Genomic DNA, 17709 nt, shown 5'->3' with positions numbered 1-17709 from the left:
TGCTGTGAGCCACTGCACTACAGCCTGGGAGACAGCAAATTTAAAAAAAAAAAAAAAAAGAAAAAGAGAAAACAATGGAAGGGGATCTTCCAGCATCCTCTAGCCCAGTGGTCTGCAAAATGTGCTCTGTGCAACCTAGATGGTCTCCACAGCCCCTTCAGGACCACGAGGCAAGGGTGAGGACAGCCACTGTGCAAACAGCGCAGCTTTGGGATTCTCGCCCACTCAAATTCAACCAAAACAACTTCAGATCTTTTTTTTTTCCATTAAGCTTGTATTTGAAGAAAGAGTTCTGCAGCTTTTAATATATCTTCTTTCTTCCGATATCATGGCTCTGTTTAAAACATTTCCAAAGTCAGATAGTCCAAACTTCCCCTCCCCAGAGCTATCTCAGCTCCCTCTGGGCTCACACAGAACTCTGCATATCCCTCTGTGATGCAGCTAGTCACACTAGACAGTGATGATTAGTCTGTGTCTCCCCCACTGGACAGATTGTCTTTCTTTCCCCAACACCAAGCACAGTGACTGTCACGCAGTAGGTCCTCCATAAGTGTTTATTGAATGAATGAGTGAAACTTAGGCATCACATTTTTGCCTTAAAGATGTGCCAGCAGCTGAGGGGCTCTGCGCTCAGGTTTCTACATCCGTAAAATGACGTGGTTGGACCAGATGATAGCCCAGTGCCGGGCACAGTTCCTGAGGCTTAGCTGGCCTTCACTGACTGCTTGTTGAATGAACAGATGAATCTCTAGCACTCCACAGCCCTCAAGTGTCACAGTATTACCTCTGTGAAGGCAGGCTTCCTTCAGACATGCAGAAAACACTCGCAACCTTGGTGCGGAGACATGGGAGAGCTTGGATGGATTACAGATGTTTTCACCCTCTCAGAAATAAAATTGTTGACTCCTTGAAATAAGGCAGGATATAAAGGATGCAGCTGCCCTCTAAGGCTGAGATGACATCTCAGTTGGTTCCAAAAGAATTCAGGTAACTCTATAAAACCATCAACAGTGTGTCTCACCACTTAATTCTAATCCACAGTTGATTGTGAATATAGGGCCATCCTCAGTGACATGAGGTCTAAATTCGGCTAAGGCCGAATTTCCATGCTCAAGGGAGAGGCTGGGAGTGAGGAGGAGCCTGCACACCATTTCCCTGCCAGTTCCCAACTGCCAAGGGTTCAGACCCATTGAGTGGTTTAAGGCTCCCGCACCAACCATTCTGGAGGGCAGAGGAAGACTCTATGTCAGCCCTGGTGCCAGCCTGCAATAGCAACTCTGGTTTAGCAAAAAGAGCATTCACCCTGTGTATTGGTCAGGGTTGTCCAGATAAGCAGAACCAATAGGAAATATATTGACATATGGAGAGAGATTTTTTGGAAGGAATTGGCTCACTCAGTGTGGAGGCTGAGAAATCCTATGATCTGCCATCTGCAAGCTGCGGGCCCAGGAAAGTCTAACTGTAGTTCTAGTCCAAACCTGCAGGCCTGGGAACCAGGGCAGCCAAAAATGTAAGTCCCAGTCTGAGTCCAAAGGCCTGAGTGCCAGAGTGCCAACGTCCAAGGGCAGGAGATCGATGTCCCAGCTCAAGCAGAGAGAGGAAATTTGCCATTCATTACTCAACCATTTTTGGTATTTTTGTTTGCTTCTCTTAATATTATTTCTAATTGAAAAGCCATAATTATATATATTTTGGGGGTACATTGTGATGTTGTGATATGTGTATACAATGTAGAATGTTTAAATCAAGCTAATTAACATATTCATTGCCTCACCCATGATTTTTTTTGTGGTGAGACATTTGAAATTTACTCCCAGCAATTTTGAAATGTCCATTATTACTCCTTGTGTTCACACTGCTGTGCAATAGATCTCAAAAACATTCCTCCTATCTAATTGAAACTTTGTACCCTTTGACCAACATCTCCCTCTCCTGACCTCCCACCCCTGGTAACCACCATTCTAGCCTCTATTTCTATGAGTTCAACTATTTCAGATTCTCACATAAGTGAGATCATGCACTATTTGTCTTTCTGTGCCTGGCTTATTTAACTTAGCATAATGTCCTCCAGTTTCATTCATGTTGTTGGAAATGACAGAATTTCCTCTCGTTTAAGGGTTAATAGTATTCCATTGTGTATATATACCACATTTTATTTATCCATTCATCTGTTGATGGGTTGATTCAATGTTGTGGCTATTGTGAACAATGCTACAATGAACATGGAAATGCAGATATCTCTTCAACATACTGATTTCAGTTCCTTCAGATATATACCCAGAAGCAAGGTTGCTGGATCACATGGTGGTTCTATTTTAGTATTTTCAACAACCTCCATACTGTTTTCTATGACAACTGTACCAATTTACATTTCCACCAACAGTGTACAAGGGTTCTCTTTTCTCCACATCCTCACCAACACTTATCTTTCATCTTTCTTATAGCCATTTTAACAGGTGTGAGGTGATATCTTATTGTGATTTTAATTTGCATTTCCCTAATGATTAGGGATGTTGAGCATTTTCTCATGAACCTGTTGGCCATTTGTTTGTCTTCATTAGAGAAATCTCCATTCAGGTCCTTTGCCCATTTTTTTAATAGGGTTATGTGTTTTCTTGCTGTTGAGTTGCTTGAGTCCATTATATATTTTGAATATAAACCCTTTATCAGATGTATGGTTTGCCAATATTTTTTTCCACTCTGGGTTATCTCTTTAGTCTGTTGATTGTTTCCTTTGCTGTGCAAAAGCGTTTTAGTCTGATATAATCCAATTTGTGCAAGTTTGTTTTGTTGTCTGTGCTTTCAGGGTCATAGCCAGGAAATCATTGCCTAGATTAATGTTGTTGAACTATTCCCCTTATGTTTTTTTCTGGTAGTTTTATAGTTTCAGATCTTATATTTAAGTCTTTCATCTATTTTGAGGCAATTTTTCTTTATGGTTTGAGATAGGGATCCAATTTTATTCTTGAGCATGTGGATATCCAGTTTTCCCAACACCTTTTATTGAAAAAACTGTTGTTTCCCCATTGTATGATCTTGGCACCTTGGTCAAAAATCAACTGGCCATAAATATGTAGGTTTATTTCTGGGCTTTCTCTCCTGTTGCATTGGTCAATGTGTCTGTTTATCACAGTGCCCTGCTGTTTTGATTACTATAGCTTTGTAGTAAATTTTAAAAACAGAGAGTGTAATGCCTCCAGCTCTGTTCCTTTTGCTCAAGATTACTTTGACTATTGAAGGTCTTTTGTGGTTCCAGATGAACGTTAGGATTTTTTTTCTATTTCTGTAAAAAAATAACATTGGAGTTTTCATAAGGATTGCATTGAATCTATATGTTGCTTTGGGTAGTATGAATATTTTAACAATATTAATTCTTCAAATCCATGAATACAAGATATCTTTCCATTTATCTGTGGGTTTTTTTCCATTTCTTTCATCAGTGTTTTGTAGTTTTCAATTATACCTCCTTAGTTAAATTTACACCCAATTTTTGTTTGTTCGTTCTTTGGGTTTTTTTGTTGTTGTTGCTATCATTAATGGAGTTTTTTTTTAATTTCTCTTTCAGATAGTTTGTTGTTAGTATATAGAAATGCTACTGGCTTTTATATGCTGATTTGGTATCCTGTAACTTTACTGAACTCACTTATCAACCAAAAGTTTTTTGGTTGAGTCTTTAGGGTTTTCTATATATAAATTCAAGTCATCAGCAAACAGAGACAATTTCAGACTCCTTGCCACAGAGCTGACCATGGCTCTGGGCCACCAGCAGCATTGAAGGCCTCCACAAGACACAGTCACTACACTGCTCTAGCCATATTTACTCACAGACACCATTGATCACTCTTTCTTGCAAAAAAACTCAATCACACCCAAGAAGGGGCTGTCTATTCCTTTAAGCACTGATCCCAGATGATCTTGTTACCAATTGCCAGAGCCATTTTTTTCATCATGCAAATGTGCAGAAATCATGGCTGCTGCTTTGAGCAAATTAGGCATTTGACCAAACATATAGAAGACAAAATTCTAGCCTCTGCATCTCATCTGCTAGACTAGAATGTATTATGGCTGGCCCCTCCATCTGTCCTCTTTTTCCTTTACACATGATGAAAATCACCATCTGTGCTTGGCAAATCTCGGACCAAGAAAGGCCTTGGTGTTTCCTAGGAACAGTTCTGTTGCATGTGTACTGGAGTTGGGTAAGACTTTCCCATCTCCCCAGAGAAGGTGATGATTAGTTTGGGAAAGAACAACCAACAGGAAACCAAGGTTGGCTGTGCTGAAATACAAATGATGGGTGCAAATAACCAACAGAAAGCTTTAAGTGGTATTTTGAAAATCCTGATATCTATTTGAGAAATCATGAGAGAGCTGTTGTAAAGAGCCAGGAGCCTGCCCAAGAGAAAGGGTAGTGAATTGTGAAGGATGCTTCTACCAATTCTGTAATATTCTATTTAAAATTAAAAAATGAAACTGCAGCAAACTATTTAGATATTTCAAAATATAGTCAGTACATGGGTGTTATTTATATCATTCTCTGAACTTTTTGTGTTTGCAATGGTTTATAATAATTCCCAGAACTCTATGAAGGATTAGATCCCAAGGCTTCACAGATCAAATAAAAATTACTGTTTTAGTGGAATCATTGTGATAGAAGTGGTAGTAAAAAGTGAATCCCAATTCAATTCTGATTAATCTTAATTCTCCTCACTACCATTTATGTCAGGATCATTTTACTTAAAGGTGAAAACAGAAAATTTACCACTTATTTTCTTCTCCAGGCGCATTGTAATTTTTGGTAGGGACTTAATAGCTGTTGGTGGTGTGCCTGACATGAATGATACAGGGAAGTGCCCTGAAGGTTACTTTTTTGTTGTTCTCCCACTGTCTCTTTCCATCTTCGTAGGAGGGAAAGTTCTTCCTCTGCCCCTGGATGGAAATTGATCAACCCCATAACTGAATTGGTCATTCATTGTTAATTACAAACTAAAAAGAGTGGTCATTTTATATAGTAATTGCAATCTTAATAATTCCGATTTCATCAAGAGATAAGACTTCTCTCCCTTACCCCAACTCAGGCCAACTGTGAGGAGGAGAGGGAAATAGTCATCTCTCTTTCTAACTCCCTCCCTTCCTTAGCCTGCTAAGGCTCGATTTCCTCAAGAAGGGATTAGAGGAAAGAAGGAAGGGAGGAAGGGCCATTGGTAAAATCTCACTTGAATGGTTCTGCTGTAATGTGGCCTTGGACTCTCTGGGCCTGGTAGATATTCAAAGCAGACTCTTCCTAATTTGGGGTGGTTTCATGGGTCTCTGGAGATCCCTCACCAGCAGGTCCCTTAACTTGAGGGAATGTGCCTTATTGGGCGGTTTCTTACCCAATTTGAAACTATATGGGTCAGGGTCCTAACAAGAAGCAGATGTCAGCACTCAGATGAGACGTTGTGAAGAGAATTGGATAAAGACCTATCTACAGAGGCATAAGCAGAGTGTAGGGAAACTGCAAGGGAGAGCACCCCAGAGATAGTCACTGCAGCAAGGCAGGAAGCATTGCTGTCCCTAGGCCTGGACAAGACAGGGAGAAGTTACTGGAATTTAAAGACTGTCAGGGCTGTGCAGAAAGGCCCTGGCCATCTGATACGAGCTGTGACCTTCAGTCAAGCCATGTGTCCAGCTTGTGACCCCCGCAGAGATGTCTCCAATGAAGAAATAGCTTGGCCTCTCTCTCCTCCTACCCTCCAGTTACTTGCTGCTGTTCCCCACTGGAGGAGCCCAGACAGAAGGCAGAGGGTGTAAGGAAGGTAAAAGAGGGTGGAGAAGTCAATGAGCTAGGAATAGGCCCAGCATACCACCCCCAGGTTGCCCGCCTCCAGGTTTCCTTCTCCTGCATTCCCATTGCCCCTCTAGGTGGCCCCATGAGAAAGAATGTAAGTGTCAAGTGTTGTGGTAGAGGAGCTCAGAGGCGTGCTGGAGCCAGCTCCCACTGGCTCTCAAGGGCTGATCGTGTACATTTTTTCCCAACTCCAAATTCAGGAACATCATGTTGGTAGACTGAACAGGAGTATTTGTACCCCAAAAATTGGCAAACACTGAAAATCAGGGCTTTTTTCTTCCAGAGAGCTGGTTGTTAAACACTTACCAGCACACCACTGATCCAAAATGCCCCTAACCTGCCTCTCTTCTGTGCTTATAGCCCATGTTGGGTCAACAGAAACACAGTAGTAACCCTGCTCTTGCCACTAGCAGATCATCAGCCCATGCCCCACCCTCTAGAGCTCCTGAATAAAAATCGACAGTAGTGCATTCTGGCCTTCTTGCCCCCCACCCCCAGCACCCACACAGATCCCCGAGAATTCTCAGCAAACTTTCTGCGTGGTCTCTCGGGCTCCTTCACTGCCCCTGAGGGAGGAAGAAGCATCTCCACACACACCACCCCCAAGGAGGGAGAGGAGGTAGGCTTAGGCAAACTGCTAGCTCTTTTTAAAGGAATTCTCGTCAAACATTTATTTTGGCCCTTTTCAAATGCTGATGTGAGTGTTTGGGTTGTCTAGCCAGCTCTCGCCATTTCACTTTGAAAATGTGCCAGTTCTACTGTGTGGTCTGTCTCAGAACTCACTTTTGACTCCAATATATGATAAATTATTGCCAAATGAAAGGATTAATTTACAAATTGGCTAGTAGCAGGTATGTTTTCCAAAAGAAGAGGGAGACAGCTTGATGAAGGATCCACAACTCAATTTTTAAAACTCCTGAAATTTCTCTAATTAGCCAGTCAAGAGAATCAATGGAACCCTACTAACCATCTTCATTAGAGGTTTTCATAGGAAGAATGCCTGTGCTGGCTCTTATAGGTGCAAGAAAAACTGCTCTCCCCAAAAGATCATATGCGTCCTGAGAACACTGCCCCCTGGCTGGTCCAGTGCAATAAAGATGCAGCTGGATTGTAGGCATGCCAAGTTTCCTACTAATGTCTCTAAGAAGCCACTGCACTGAGCCATATGGTCACCACGAGTCCATGAGGCTTAAGTGACAGGAGGGAGAACTGCCAAGGTACTCAGAGCTTTGAGAGAAACCTGAGTTCAGAACTTCAGGCACACTTCCAATGGAGGAGAGAGAAAGTCACAGCGGACTGGAAGGCTGCCCCTGGAGGGGTAGGCTGGGAGAGGTGCTGTGCACCAGGGAAAAAGGGGAACCTTGTGGGTCAGACCCAGAAATCACTGAGCCAGGCTCTTAGTGGTGGTGATAAGAGAAATGCAGACCAGTAACCAAAAGATGGATCTGGGGTTCCAGCAGAAGGAGTCGTGGAGAGAGATGAGAGAGAGCTCCCATTTGAACAGAGGTGACCATGAATAGGATCCATGCCAAGTTCAAGCAGTAATAAGATTAGGAATGTCTTCCCTGTGTATGGTGTATGGCCCTAGGGTCTCCTTTATATTGCCGACTGACCCTAGTACACGCTGACCCTCTGACTTTACAGTCTGCCTCCTCCACAGAGAACATGCTGGTGAGAAGGAGCAGATCTGAAGGAGAGAGGCCGCCATCCCAGGGGGACAACCTTGGACAGAGAGGCCCACAGTTGTAGCAGGGAAGATTACTCACACAGGAAGAGATGGTGGATGGCCTTCTATGAGGGGACTGTCAGGGTCTGGGTTTTCTACAAGCAGGCATCTGGCACGTTTCTGATTGTAATAAAGTACAGCCATTTATCTTCTCACAGAGTGCCCTGCTCTTCCTGAGGGGAAGGCAGTGGCAGTGAGTGCAGGGTCTGTGGCAGTGGGGGTGAGTGTGCCCAAGAAATTATCAGGTACAGCCATGTGTCCACAGGGTCATTCAGCACACCCTTAAATCTGGGCATGCTTGGGTCTGCTAAGGTGTTACAAAATCAGCACCAGGATGGATGGCAGCACTGAGCACCCGTCGGCATGTGACGGCTCCAGCTGACAATAAATTTGAGCCATTAAACAGGAAATGGTCTGATTGGGAAGCCAGAATCTTTGCCTCTGAGCTGCTGACCACTGTGGTAATTGAGCTATGAACGCCATCAATCTCCGTAAGAATAGACACTTTGACTTCTCAAACAAGGTGAGGCTGAAGTGATCTATGGTTGTGTGAGACAGCTGAGCCCCAAGGAGGCCCAGAGTGGGTATTCAGCAAATGAATCATTAGTTGGGTAGTTGGATGGCCAAGACAACCACCTGGAATGCCTCCTGGCTCTGATGTCTTGTCTGCCATGGTAGAGCCACATAACTCACTTCCCCTTCCCACGCAGGGCACTGGTTAGGTGACAGCCATGTGGGCCCCACAGCCTTTGCTCTACAGAGGCCCAGAGGGCCCCTTTTGGCTTTGGTGAATGCTTGGAAATTTCAACATCATCTTCTTTAGGATTCCTAGTCCAGCCAAGGGCATGGAACAGGCTGGCTGTGGGCATTCTGTGGGCTGACCCTGGAGAGTGGGTATATAGCTCCTCACACCTAGCAGGCAAGCTGCAAATGCCATATGGGATTGGGGCACAGGTCATGGATTTTGGTTATTAAAGGGCAGACTTCACAGGCCAGCACCAGGGGAAGACACTAAGACTGTCTCTCAGCCCCAGCCCCAGATCTGAAAGGCATTCATGGAAAAGAGCAACACCTTCAAATACCAACGACGAGTCAATACAGACTTCAATAATCTGCCCTGTGGCTTCCTTCATTATTGGAATCACTTACAGAGGAAAGAGCACCAGCTTTGAAATCGGACAGAGCCAGTTCTCCCACTAGCTCTGCTTATTAGCAGTGCCATCCTGGGCGATTACTTCCTCTATCAAAGCTCAGTTTCCCCACTTGGAGTGGGAGTTGTAGATGATACAAGACAATACATATGAAGTTCCTAACCCATGTAGCAGCTGTGCGATGGTTATGGTTATTCAGATTTTATCAAGCACCTACAAGGGCCCGATGCAGGCAGTTTCAACCTTACAGAGAGTGTGCTTTCCTGGTTGCAAACCCCTGAAGCCCTATTTACCTTTATCACAGTGGCTCCCAAAGGTCTGGAAAGCAGGCAGGCATGTAGGGGACGTGCTGGCTCCTACACACCATCCTATCTAAACTTCTGTAGGGCCTGTATTCTCAGTAACTTCTGCACAGAGTACTTGCATTGAAACTGGGCTTGAAGCCATAAGCAGTGTTTCTTAACAAGGGGTGAGCATTGGAATAGGGGACCCTATTGAGAAATTTTAACTCAGTAGGTCTGGAGTAGGGCCCAGCTGTCTGTGTGCTTTTACAAGCTCCTTAAGTGATTCTGATGTGCACCCCCAGTTGAGAACCATTGAACCAAAAAAACTATTCTGCACATTTCAAATATCAGATAACTGCGTGGGAGAGAGAGCGTTTGAGAGGAGGGCATGGGGAAGTGGGACAAGGAGTTGCAGAGATCTTTCCAGTAGAAATTATGTCAGGGAGGAGGGGGTCCACATCTTGACTGGCCTTCCCAGCAAGAGCCCCTCTGGTCCTTGCACGGCTAATTCCAAAACACCCGTGACTTCAGAGATAAGGTCAGCCTGGGACCGTGCGTCTGTGCGTCCTCCCAACTTGAAGCTTCAGTTACTGTTTGACTGCTCAGGGCTTCTTCCTGTGTGCCATTCAGACCTACAGCCACTGAGTGAAACCCTTCTCTTGCTTTTGTACTGCTTTGGAGGCAGCTGCCTCCCCACAGATGAACAGTGTGACCTCGCAGGCCACTCGGCACTGTGAGCTCCTGTGCTGCTGTCCCAGCCAGAATCCTGTCCTTGAAAGGAGGGCTCCCTGTGCCTCCTGTCAGGTGATGGGAGGCTCTGTCCCTGGCCAGAGTCCCCGTGGGGATGGAGACCTACAAAACTCAAATGCCCTTTGTAGTTACTCCCTCTTCTTCTGTTCTTGCTCAGTGGCTTTTGTTTGGTTCCCTTTGAGTTCCCAGCCCCTATTTCTCTTCAGAGGTTACTGATGAGCCAAGCCTCAGAACATATCAGAAGCAGCCAGAGGCTGTCTCCTGGTGAGGCTGCAATGCATTTCACCAAGCAGACATCACCTTGGGCAGCAGGCCCATTTGGTTGTCATGACAACGTGGGTAGTTTGTGTCGTGGGTTGTGCTGTGCCCTCATTCTGGCTTCCCAAGGTCCCTTGCCCCAGCTTTCTTTCCCAGACCCTTTCAACAGACTCCCGGCTTCCTGGCGCCACCTCCACATTAACTGTTGTTCAATTTGGAGTAGCTTTGTCTTGATCAGCAAAAAAAAAACACTCAACTTAGCTTTCAAAGGAATAGATCGAGCCCATTCCTCTTGTCAAAATACTCCCATCTCTCTCAAAGCCAGCGTCCTTACCATGGCTCCCAAGATCCTCCAGGGTCTGGCCTCAGTTTCTTCACTGACTTCAGCTCCCACCACGATTTCTCTTACCAACCGTTCAGGCGCCCTGGCCTTCTCATTGTTGTTAGACGCAGCAAGCAGGCTCACACCTCAGGCCCTTTGCACTTACTGTTGTACATTCTGTGCCCCGATTTCTGCATGCCTGTTCCCTTCCTCCATTCAGGTCACTGCTCAAATGTCCCCCCGCTTAGAGGCCCTCACCCACTCTACCTAGCATGGCAGTCCTCCACCCTGTCATCCTGTCTTTTTACCCAGCTTTGTCTTTCCTCATAGCACCTTCCGATCCCCAGCATGATGTTGCAGACTCAATTGTTTGTGGTTTTAGTGTCTGTCTTCCCCACTGGAATCCCCCTAGAACAGGGGCAGGTACATAGTCAATGCTCGATAAACATTTGTTAAATAAGTGGATGAGTGACTAGACTTGGATCCAAAGCCTGGCGCTGCTATTTGGTAGCTTTGTGGCATCGCACAAGCCACCCAGTCACCCTAAGCCTTGGTCTTCCTGATTGTGAAGCAGAGGTGATCATGTCTGCCAGCTGAGGTGGTGAGAATGAAAGTGGTGTTGCGCGGGGAATGGGCTTGAACGACTCCCCAGATGGCGTTGATGTTATCATTCCGTGCTTGTGTCAGCTGCATTCAGAATGTGCTCCTTGCCTAAGGCTCCCGAGCACCCCACACACTTCCAGGGCACCTGAGACTCTGTGACCTGCCAGGGAACCTGCAAGATGCCCAAGGAAAAGACAACCAGCCATGGGGTAAGGCAAGAGCCTGCCTCCTACAGAGGGGCTCTGCGTTCACATGGGGTGACCGCAGCCTTTATATGGAAAAGCAGGCCGCCCTGGCCATCCCTCCTACCTTCTGCTGTCTGTTCACCAAGCCCTGGAGACCGCTTCTTCTGGCCGGGTGAGATGGCCCTGTGTGAGTCCAGCAGCCCTTCCTCTGCCCGCCTCCAGCAGTCTCTCACGTACTGGGCTTGCAGCAGGACGTCTAGCCAGTCACCGCAGAGTGGGGCTTCACTGAATTTCTTGGGGATGTCCTTGGGGTGGGGACAAAAGTGTTAAAAGGAGGAAGGAAATTCACAGTGTTACTTTTTTAGCAGGCTGGAAGATACCTGGGCCCATTTCTGAAACTTTTTAAAAAGGAATTGTTTGTCCATTGAAAGTCCTACCATTGTCGGTTTCATATTAAGATACTTCCTTCAGTTTATCATGTCTGATGACTTTCAAAGAAGGCAAGGCCAGCAAACATGCGAGGCACTGAGTCACCCTCATGGAGTGACTCATGGAGTCTGAACACAGCACTGGGGGAAGACACTAAGAGCAGGAGGACCCCAATCTCTACCCTTGAGGGCTTCCTGTGCCTGAGACTTGGGGGGCTGTGGGTGATGTGGACAGGTGGGCTGCCTCATCTGAGCCAATAAATTGCACCAACACAGATGACAGTGTGGACTTCAGGTGGGATGTTGATGGTATCTGCATGTCCTGTGTTTAGATAATGAAATAAGACACTTGCTCTGCCTGTCGATTTAAAGTTGGCAATTGACATAAGGAAAAGGGGGGTCACTGGCACCTGGAAGATGACAGACAGAATCGTGATCCAGTTAGCATAGTTATCAATAAGCTAATGACACAAAAGACACAGGTAACAAATGGGTAAGGGAGTCAAAGGGGAAGAATAATGGCGTGACAGAATGAGGACCTCTCAGCAGACTAGGCTGCCAATAAATGTGAAGTGTTGCCTTTGGGATCAAAAGGACAATCACACTGAAACAGGACGCATTTTAACAATCACTTATTTAAAAAAATGCAAGTTTTAAAACTGACCACAAGCTTAATAGGGGCCAACCACGACAGAGCTGCTAAAAATCACAAGCAGTGTTGGGGAGGCTGTCTGGTAGAAATATTTAGCTCCTTGGAATCAGAAAAAAACAAATGGGTTCACATCCCAGCTCTGCTATTTAGTAGCTGTGTAACCTTGGGTTATCCATGGCCCTCTCTGAGACCAAGAATCTAGCTGAAACAAGATGGCAATGCCATCCTTGAAGGGTTATTTTGAGAATTAGCAATAGGGTACATGGAGGACCTAGCCCAGTGCTAGTAGAATTTGGCAGAACTTAGAACATAGAAAGTCCCCAGTAAATGGTCACTGTTAGTAATTCACCTACTGCAAAAATATAGAGCTTAAATTTTTAAAAGGTAAGAGGAGCCCTATTCTACTCTATACCTTTCAGACCCATGGAAGTATTATGTCCAGACCTAGCCTTCACACTTAAGATAAATGGGAAAGTAACCAGGTCACTGAGACTTCAGGTGAGGGATTGAGCAGGAGTCAGTCTAAGAAAAAAAAGGGGGCTGGGCGCGGTGGCTCACACCTGTAATCCCAACACTTTAGGAGGCCGAGGTGGGTGGATCATGAGGTCAAGAGATCGAGACCATCCTGGCCAACATGGTGAAACCCCATCTCTACTAAAAATACAAAAATTAGCTGGGCGTGGTGGTGTGCACCACACCACTACCACACCACCCTGGGATGGACTACATCCCAGCTACTCAGGAGGCTGAGGCAGGAGAATCGCTTGAACCTGGGAGGCAGAGGTTGCAGTCAGTGGAGATCGCGCTGCTGCACTCTAGCCTGGTGACAGTGTGAGACTCCATCTCAAAAAAAAAAAAAAGTTCCAGACCCATGTGATATTTTGATGTTGTTGTTCAGATATTTAAGGGACCATCAGATTAAGAAGAAAGATATGCTACGCTGCTCCAAAGAGCCAAAGTAGAGGTGAAAAGAAGTTAGCGGGAAATGTCTTCGCTCAAAAGTAGGAGGAAACAGAGCTGTCCACCATGAAATGTGCTGTCCTGCAAAGTAGTGAGCTCCTCATCCCTGCAAGTATTTGAGCAGAAAGCAGATGACCCTCTGTCAGAAATGTTATACAAGGGATTTTTGAATCCAAGTTTCCTGAAGTTAGCCACATAACTTGGGCAGTTTACCCTCTTTGAACCTCAATATCCTTATCTGTAAAATGGGCATAATAACACTTATCACAAATAAATGCTATAAGGATTCAGTATGAGCATGTCTGGAAGCACATGGACTGTAGCAGAGTCTTCCCTACATAGAGTAAAAAGCAGGGCTGTACGACTTCTAGGATGTTGTCTGTGGAGCTCAGAAAAGCAGGGCAACCACGAAGAGACTCCTAGAAGAATAAAAAGTCCCCACACTCTGGGCTAGGAGACAGCCAGCTTCAGATGAGCACACTAGCCAAAGCAGACAACCAGGCACCAGTGGCAGTCATGTGGGGTAAGACAGAGGTCGGCATCAGCAGGGACGCAGACACACGCAGCAGCTGATCCCTGCTGACGTGCTCAGCCCTCCCCTGGGCCTCATGATGGTCCCGTCGCCAAGGCTTGGGCTCATCCCTGGTTGTGAATTAACATGGCCTGCATTCATCAGGCTTGAGAACCACTGCTGCAGAGGGAGTGAAAAACAGGAGACACGATTCTGAGGCTGGAAATTAAGCACCTCCACTTGTGCAGAGAAAGATGTCAGATGGTTTAGAGAGGTTTCCTTTTTTTGTGAAGGGCTTTTGTTTTTGTTTATCTGTTTGTTTTTGTTTGTTTGTTTGAGATGGAGTTTCTCTCTTGTTGCCCAAGCTGGAGTGCAATGGCATGATCTCGGCTCACTGCAACCTCCGCCTCCCAGGTTCAAGCAATTCTCCTGCCTCAGCCTCCCGAGTAGCTGGGATTATAGGCGCCCGCCACCACGCCCAGCTAATTTTTGTATTTTTAGTAGAGACGGGGTTTGACCATGTTGGCCAGGCCAGTCTCGAACTCCTAACCTCAGGTGATCCTCCTGCCTCGGCCTCCCAAAGTGCTGGGATTACAAGCGTGAGCCACTGTGCCCGGCCCTGAAGGGCTCTTTATCAGAGGATGGGGAAATGCTATTTTGCGTCTTCCCTGGAAACTCAACAGGAAATGAATGAGCTCAATAGTAAAAGGATTAGTAGACACAGAGGAAGATTCCCTTCCAGTGACAGATGTTGGCAGTGGGAGGGACAGCAGAGGGACAATAACCCTGGAAGCTGCTCCTCTCAGGGCTTTCAGCTGAGCAGAGGTTGCCACCAAGAGGCCCCAGAAGGAACTCACAGGGGCTCCTTTCTTCTTGGGGTGCCCTTGAACTCTGTCATCTGCCCAAATATCACACTCTTCCTTTTACCTTTCTTTCTCACCATCCCATTGGCACCTTCCTTCTACAGGAATCTCGGAAAACATGGCCGTGCCTCTGATGCCAGACCAGCAGGAGGAGAAGCTGCGATCACAACTGGAGGAAGAAAAGAGAAGGTGTCCTTCCTTTTAGCCACACACAGTCCGAGCCCAGCCTCCCAGGGTTTCAGTGTCGTCCTGGAGCTTCCCAGGGCTGCAGCTACTCAGGGATGTGGGTCCAGCAGCTGGATCCTAGAACAGCAGGAGGAGGAGGGGCTGCCTTTGAGCAGGCAGGTGTGAAAGGCAGGACCCCAGGCAGTGTGAGGTTAGAATGCAGAACAAGCCAAGCCAGGCCCGGGAAGCAGCTGGGCTTGTCCACTGCTGCCACCTACGGGAGCCAAGAAATATGACCACGGTGGTTTTCCGCACGCCTATGGCTGAAGTCCACTTCCCTCGGAGTCCTGAGAACGTCATACTCTCACGCAGCCGCAGGCATTTGGGGTCTCCAAACGACTTCACTTACAGAGTGAGGAGCCTCAAGCATAAACAGGCATGTAGCCATTCCTGATATACAGCATGGTCACCGAATCTTGCTCCACATGCTGATCAAGCTGCATCCACTCATTCATTGATGCATTTAGCACATGTGTGCTATCTCCCATGCCATGGGTAGGCTCTGGAGAGACTACAGTCATCTTCCCTGCCTCAAGGAGCTGGTGGTGTCACTGCAGCACACTCCCTGCCCCACCCCAACCCCCAGCTGACCTGGCATGCACCGCCGCCCCTGACCCCCGACGCACACCCAGGAGATCAAAGCCCCAGGCGCTGGTCTTCAGGTCGCTCCTGGCAGATGTGCAGGTGTCTTCCCACAGAAGTCTACCTGAGCACACACGCTGCTGTCGCTCTCCACTCCCTTGGGGCCCTCGCCAGTCGTCCACCTTCTCCCTCGCTCTGTTCATTTTCCTTAGTTTCTTTCCAACACCCCCCGCTTTTTTTTTTTTTTTTTTTTTTTTTTGAGATGGAGCCTCACTTTGTTTCCCAGGCTGCAGTGCAGTGGTGTGATCTTGGCTCACTGCAAACTCCATCTCCCGGGTTCAAGCAGTTCTCCTGCCTCAGCCTCTTGAGTAGCTGGGATTACAGCCACGCACCACAACACCCAGCTAATTGTGTATTTTTAGTAGAAACACGGTTTCACCATGTAGGCTCAGGTTGGTCTCAAACTCCTGACCTCAGGTGATCCACCCGCCTCAGCCTCCCAAAGTGCTGGGATTACAGGTGTGAACCACCACACCCAGCCTCCAACCCATTCTTCTTGTGTCTTTACTCCATCTTCATCTTGTCCCCTTGGCCCACATTTCCAATCTCAGTGTCACCTTAGAGGCCAACTTATCTCTTCGGCCTGGCTATTGGACTGTTTCCTATTGGACAATTTCTGATTCATTATAGCATTCTCAAAACCAATATATGTATGCGTTCATAAGCACAGTGTTACTTTTGGTCCTCAGCATGAAGGTGAGCCAGCGGAATGGTGAGGCAGTTAAGACTGTGGTTCTAGAACCAGACCACCTGGGTTCAAATCCTGGCTCCTCAGTTATCTCTGTCCCATAGAGCAAGTTATATAACCTCTTCATACCTGTCTCAGGTTCCGAATCTGTAAAATGGAGGTGATAATCATAGTATCTCCTTCATAGGGTTGTGAGGAGAATTAAATGAGTTTATATATGTTGAGTGCCTGCAGCAATGCTTATCCCTTAGTAAGTGCTCAGCAAATGGCAGTTCTCATTCTTGGGGGAGAGGCTATTCATCTCACACACAGATTCCCATGGGCCTACTGGACCAAAATGTCTCCGTCTGCTTCTCTGTGATGGACTCAAACCCTGGTACCACAGCCTGGCCTCCGAAGCTCCTATAGGGTCCCAGTCCCTGAGCACCAGGGCAGCTCTGACGGGATTCTGAGGCACGGGCCCCATTCATTTACAGCCCTGCATCCATGCCGTGCTTTCAAGACAGCAGTGCCCTGACTCTTCCCCGATTCCACCGCAGGTATAAAACAATGTTCACTCGCCTGAAAGCCCTGAAGGTGGAGATCGAGCACTTGCAGCTGCTCATGGACAAAGCCAAGGTGAAGCTACAGAAAGAGTTTGAAGTCTGGTGGGCAGAGGAGGCCACCAACCTGCAGGTATGGCCTGGGGAACATCAGGGAAGCTGGGGAGGGGCCAGTCATGCAGCCCCATTGGGGCTGTCAAGAGACACAGTGGGGGCTTTGACCCACAGGCCCCCATGCTCTCAGCCCCTGCTCATGAAGCAGGTGCTCACTGTAGTAACAAGGATGACAAAAGGGCAGGGGTTCATTGTTTCCTCGCTCTCATGCCTAAAATTCTGCCTGATTAATGGAAAAATTAGGGATAAAATATGCAGCTCCCAAAAATCAGTGGGTTTGCCACCAATGCTTTGTGTAATATTCTCCACTGATTTCCTACTGACACTTATTGTTTTTCTTATCATAGTCATATATATGTGAATATGAATTATAGAAATTTTACTAAGCAGAAAAACACAAAGAAGAAAGTAAAAATCGCCGTAATTCCTCTACTTAAATGTAACTGATATTAACATGTTTGATTATATTCTTTTACCTTGATTTCTATGCATATATATCCATATGTTTTTGTACAAATAGAATCAGGCTGGGCACGGTGGCTCATGCCTGTAATCCCAGCACTTCAGAAGGCTGATCACTTGAGCCCAGGAGTTCAAGACCAGCCTGGTTAACATGGCAAGACCCTGTCTCTACCAAAATGAACATAAAAATGATTAGCCAGGTTAATTATGTGGTAGTATGTGCCTATAGTCTCAGCTACCTGGGAGTCTGAGATGGGCAGAGTGCTTGAGCCTGGGAGGTCGAGGCTGCAGTGAGCAGTGATAGACCCACTGCACTCCAGCCTGGGTGACTGAGCAAGGCCCTGTCTCAAAATAATAATAATAATAATAATAATAAATCACATAGCTGTTCAAGTATCGCAAATGGCTTTTAAAAATTAATTGTATAGCATGGCTACTTTTTCATGTTATTATCCTACAGCATTGTTTTAATGGCTGTTACTGTTCCATCATGTAAATATGTTTTAATCTCCTATC

General features: G+C 46.4%; 1 protein-coding gene across 6 annotated transcripts in view; it reads left to right on the top strand.

Annotated features, from left to right (window-relative positions):
* Positions 1–17709, top strand: part of KIF6 (kinesin family member 6) — a 382518-nt gene that overhangs the window by 341817 nt on the left and 22992 nt on the right. For all 6 annotated transcript variants that reach the window (XM_016955398.4, XM_016955396.4, XM_016955395.4 and 3 more), the window contains 2 exons: positions 14625–14709; positions 16615–16750. In XM_016955398.4, coding sequence (XP_016810887.1) covers positions 14625–14709; positions 16615–16750 — 221 coding nt within the window. The remainder of the gene's footprint in view (positions 1–14624; positions 14710–16614; positions 16751–17709) is intronic.

Source organism: Pan troglodytes, chromosome 5 (assembly GCF_028858775.2).
Source record: "Pan troglodytes isolate AG18354 chromosome 5, NHGRI_mPanTro3-v2.0_pri, whole genome shotgun sequence".
NCBI classification, from domain to species: Eukaryota; Metazoa; Chordata; class Mammalia; order Primates; family Hominidae; genus Pan; species Pan troglodytes.
Note: the sequence above shows the minus strand (reverse complement) of the source record. Positions and strands in the feature narration are given on the sequence as shown.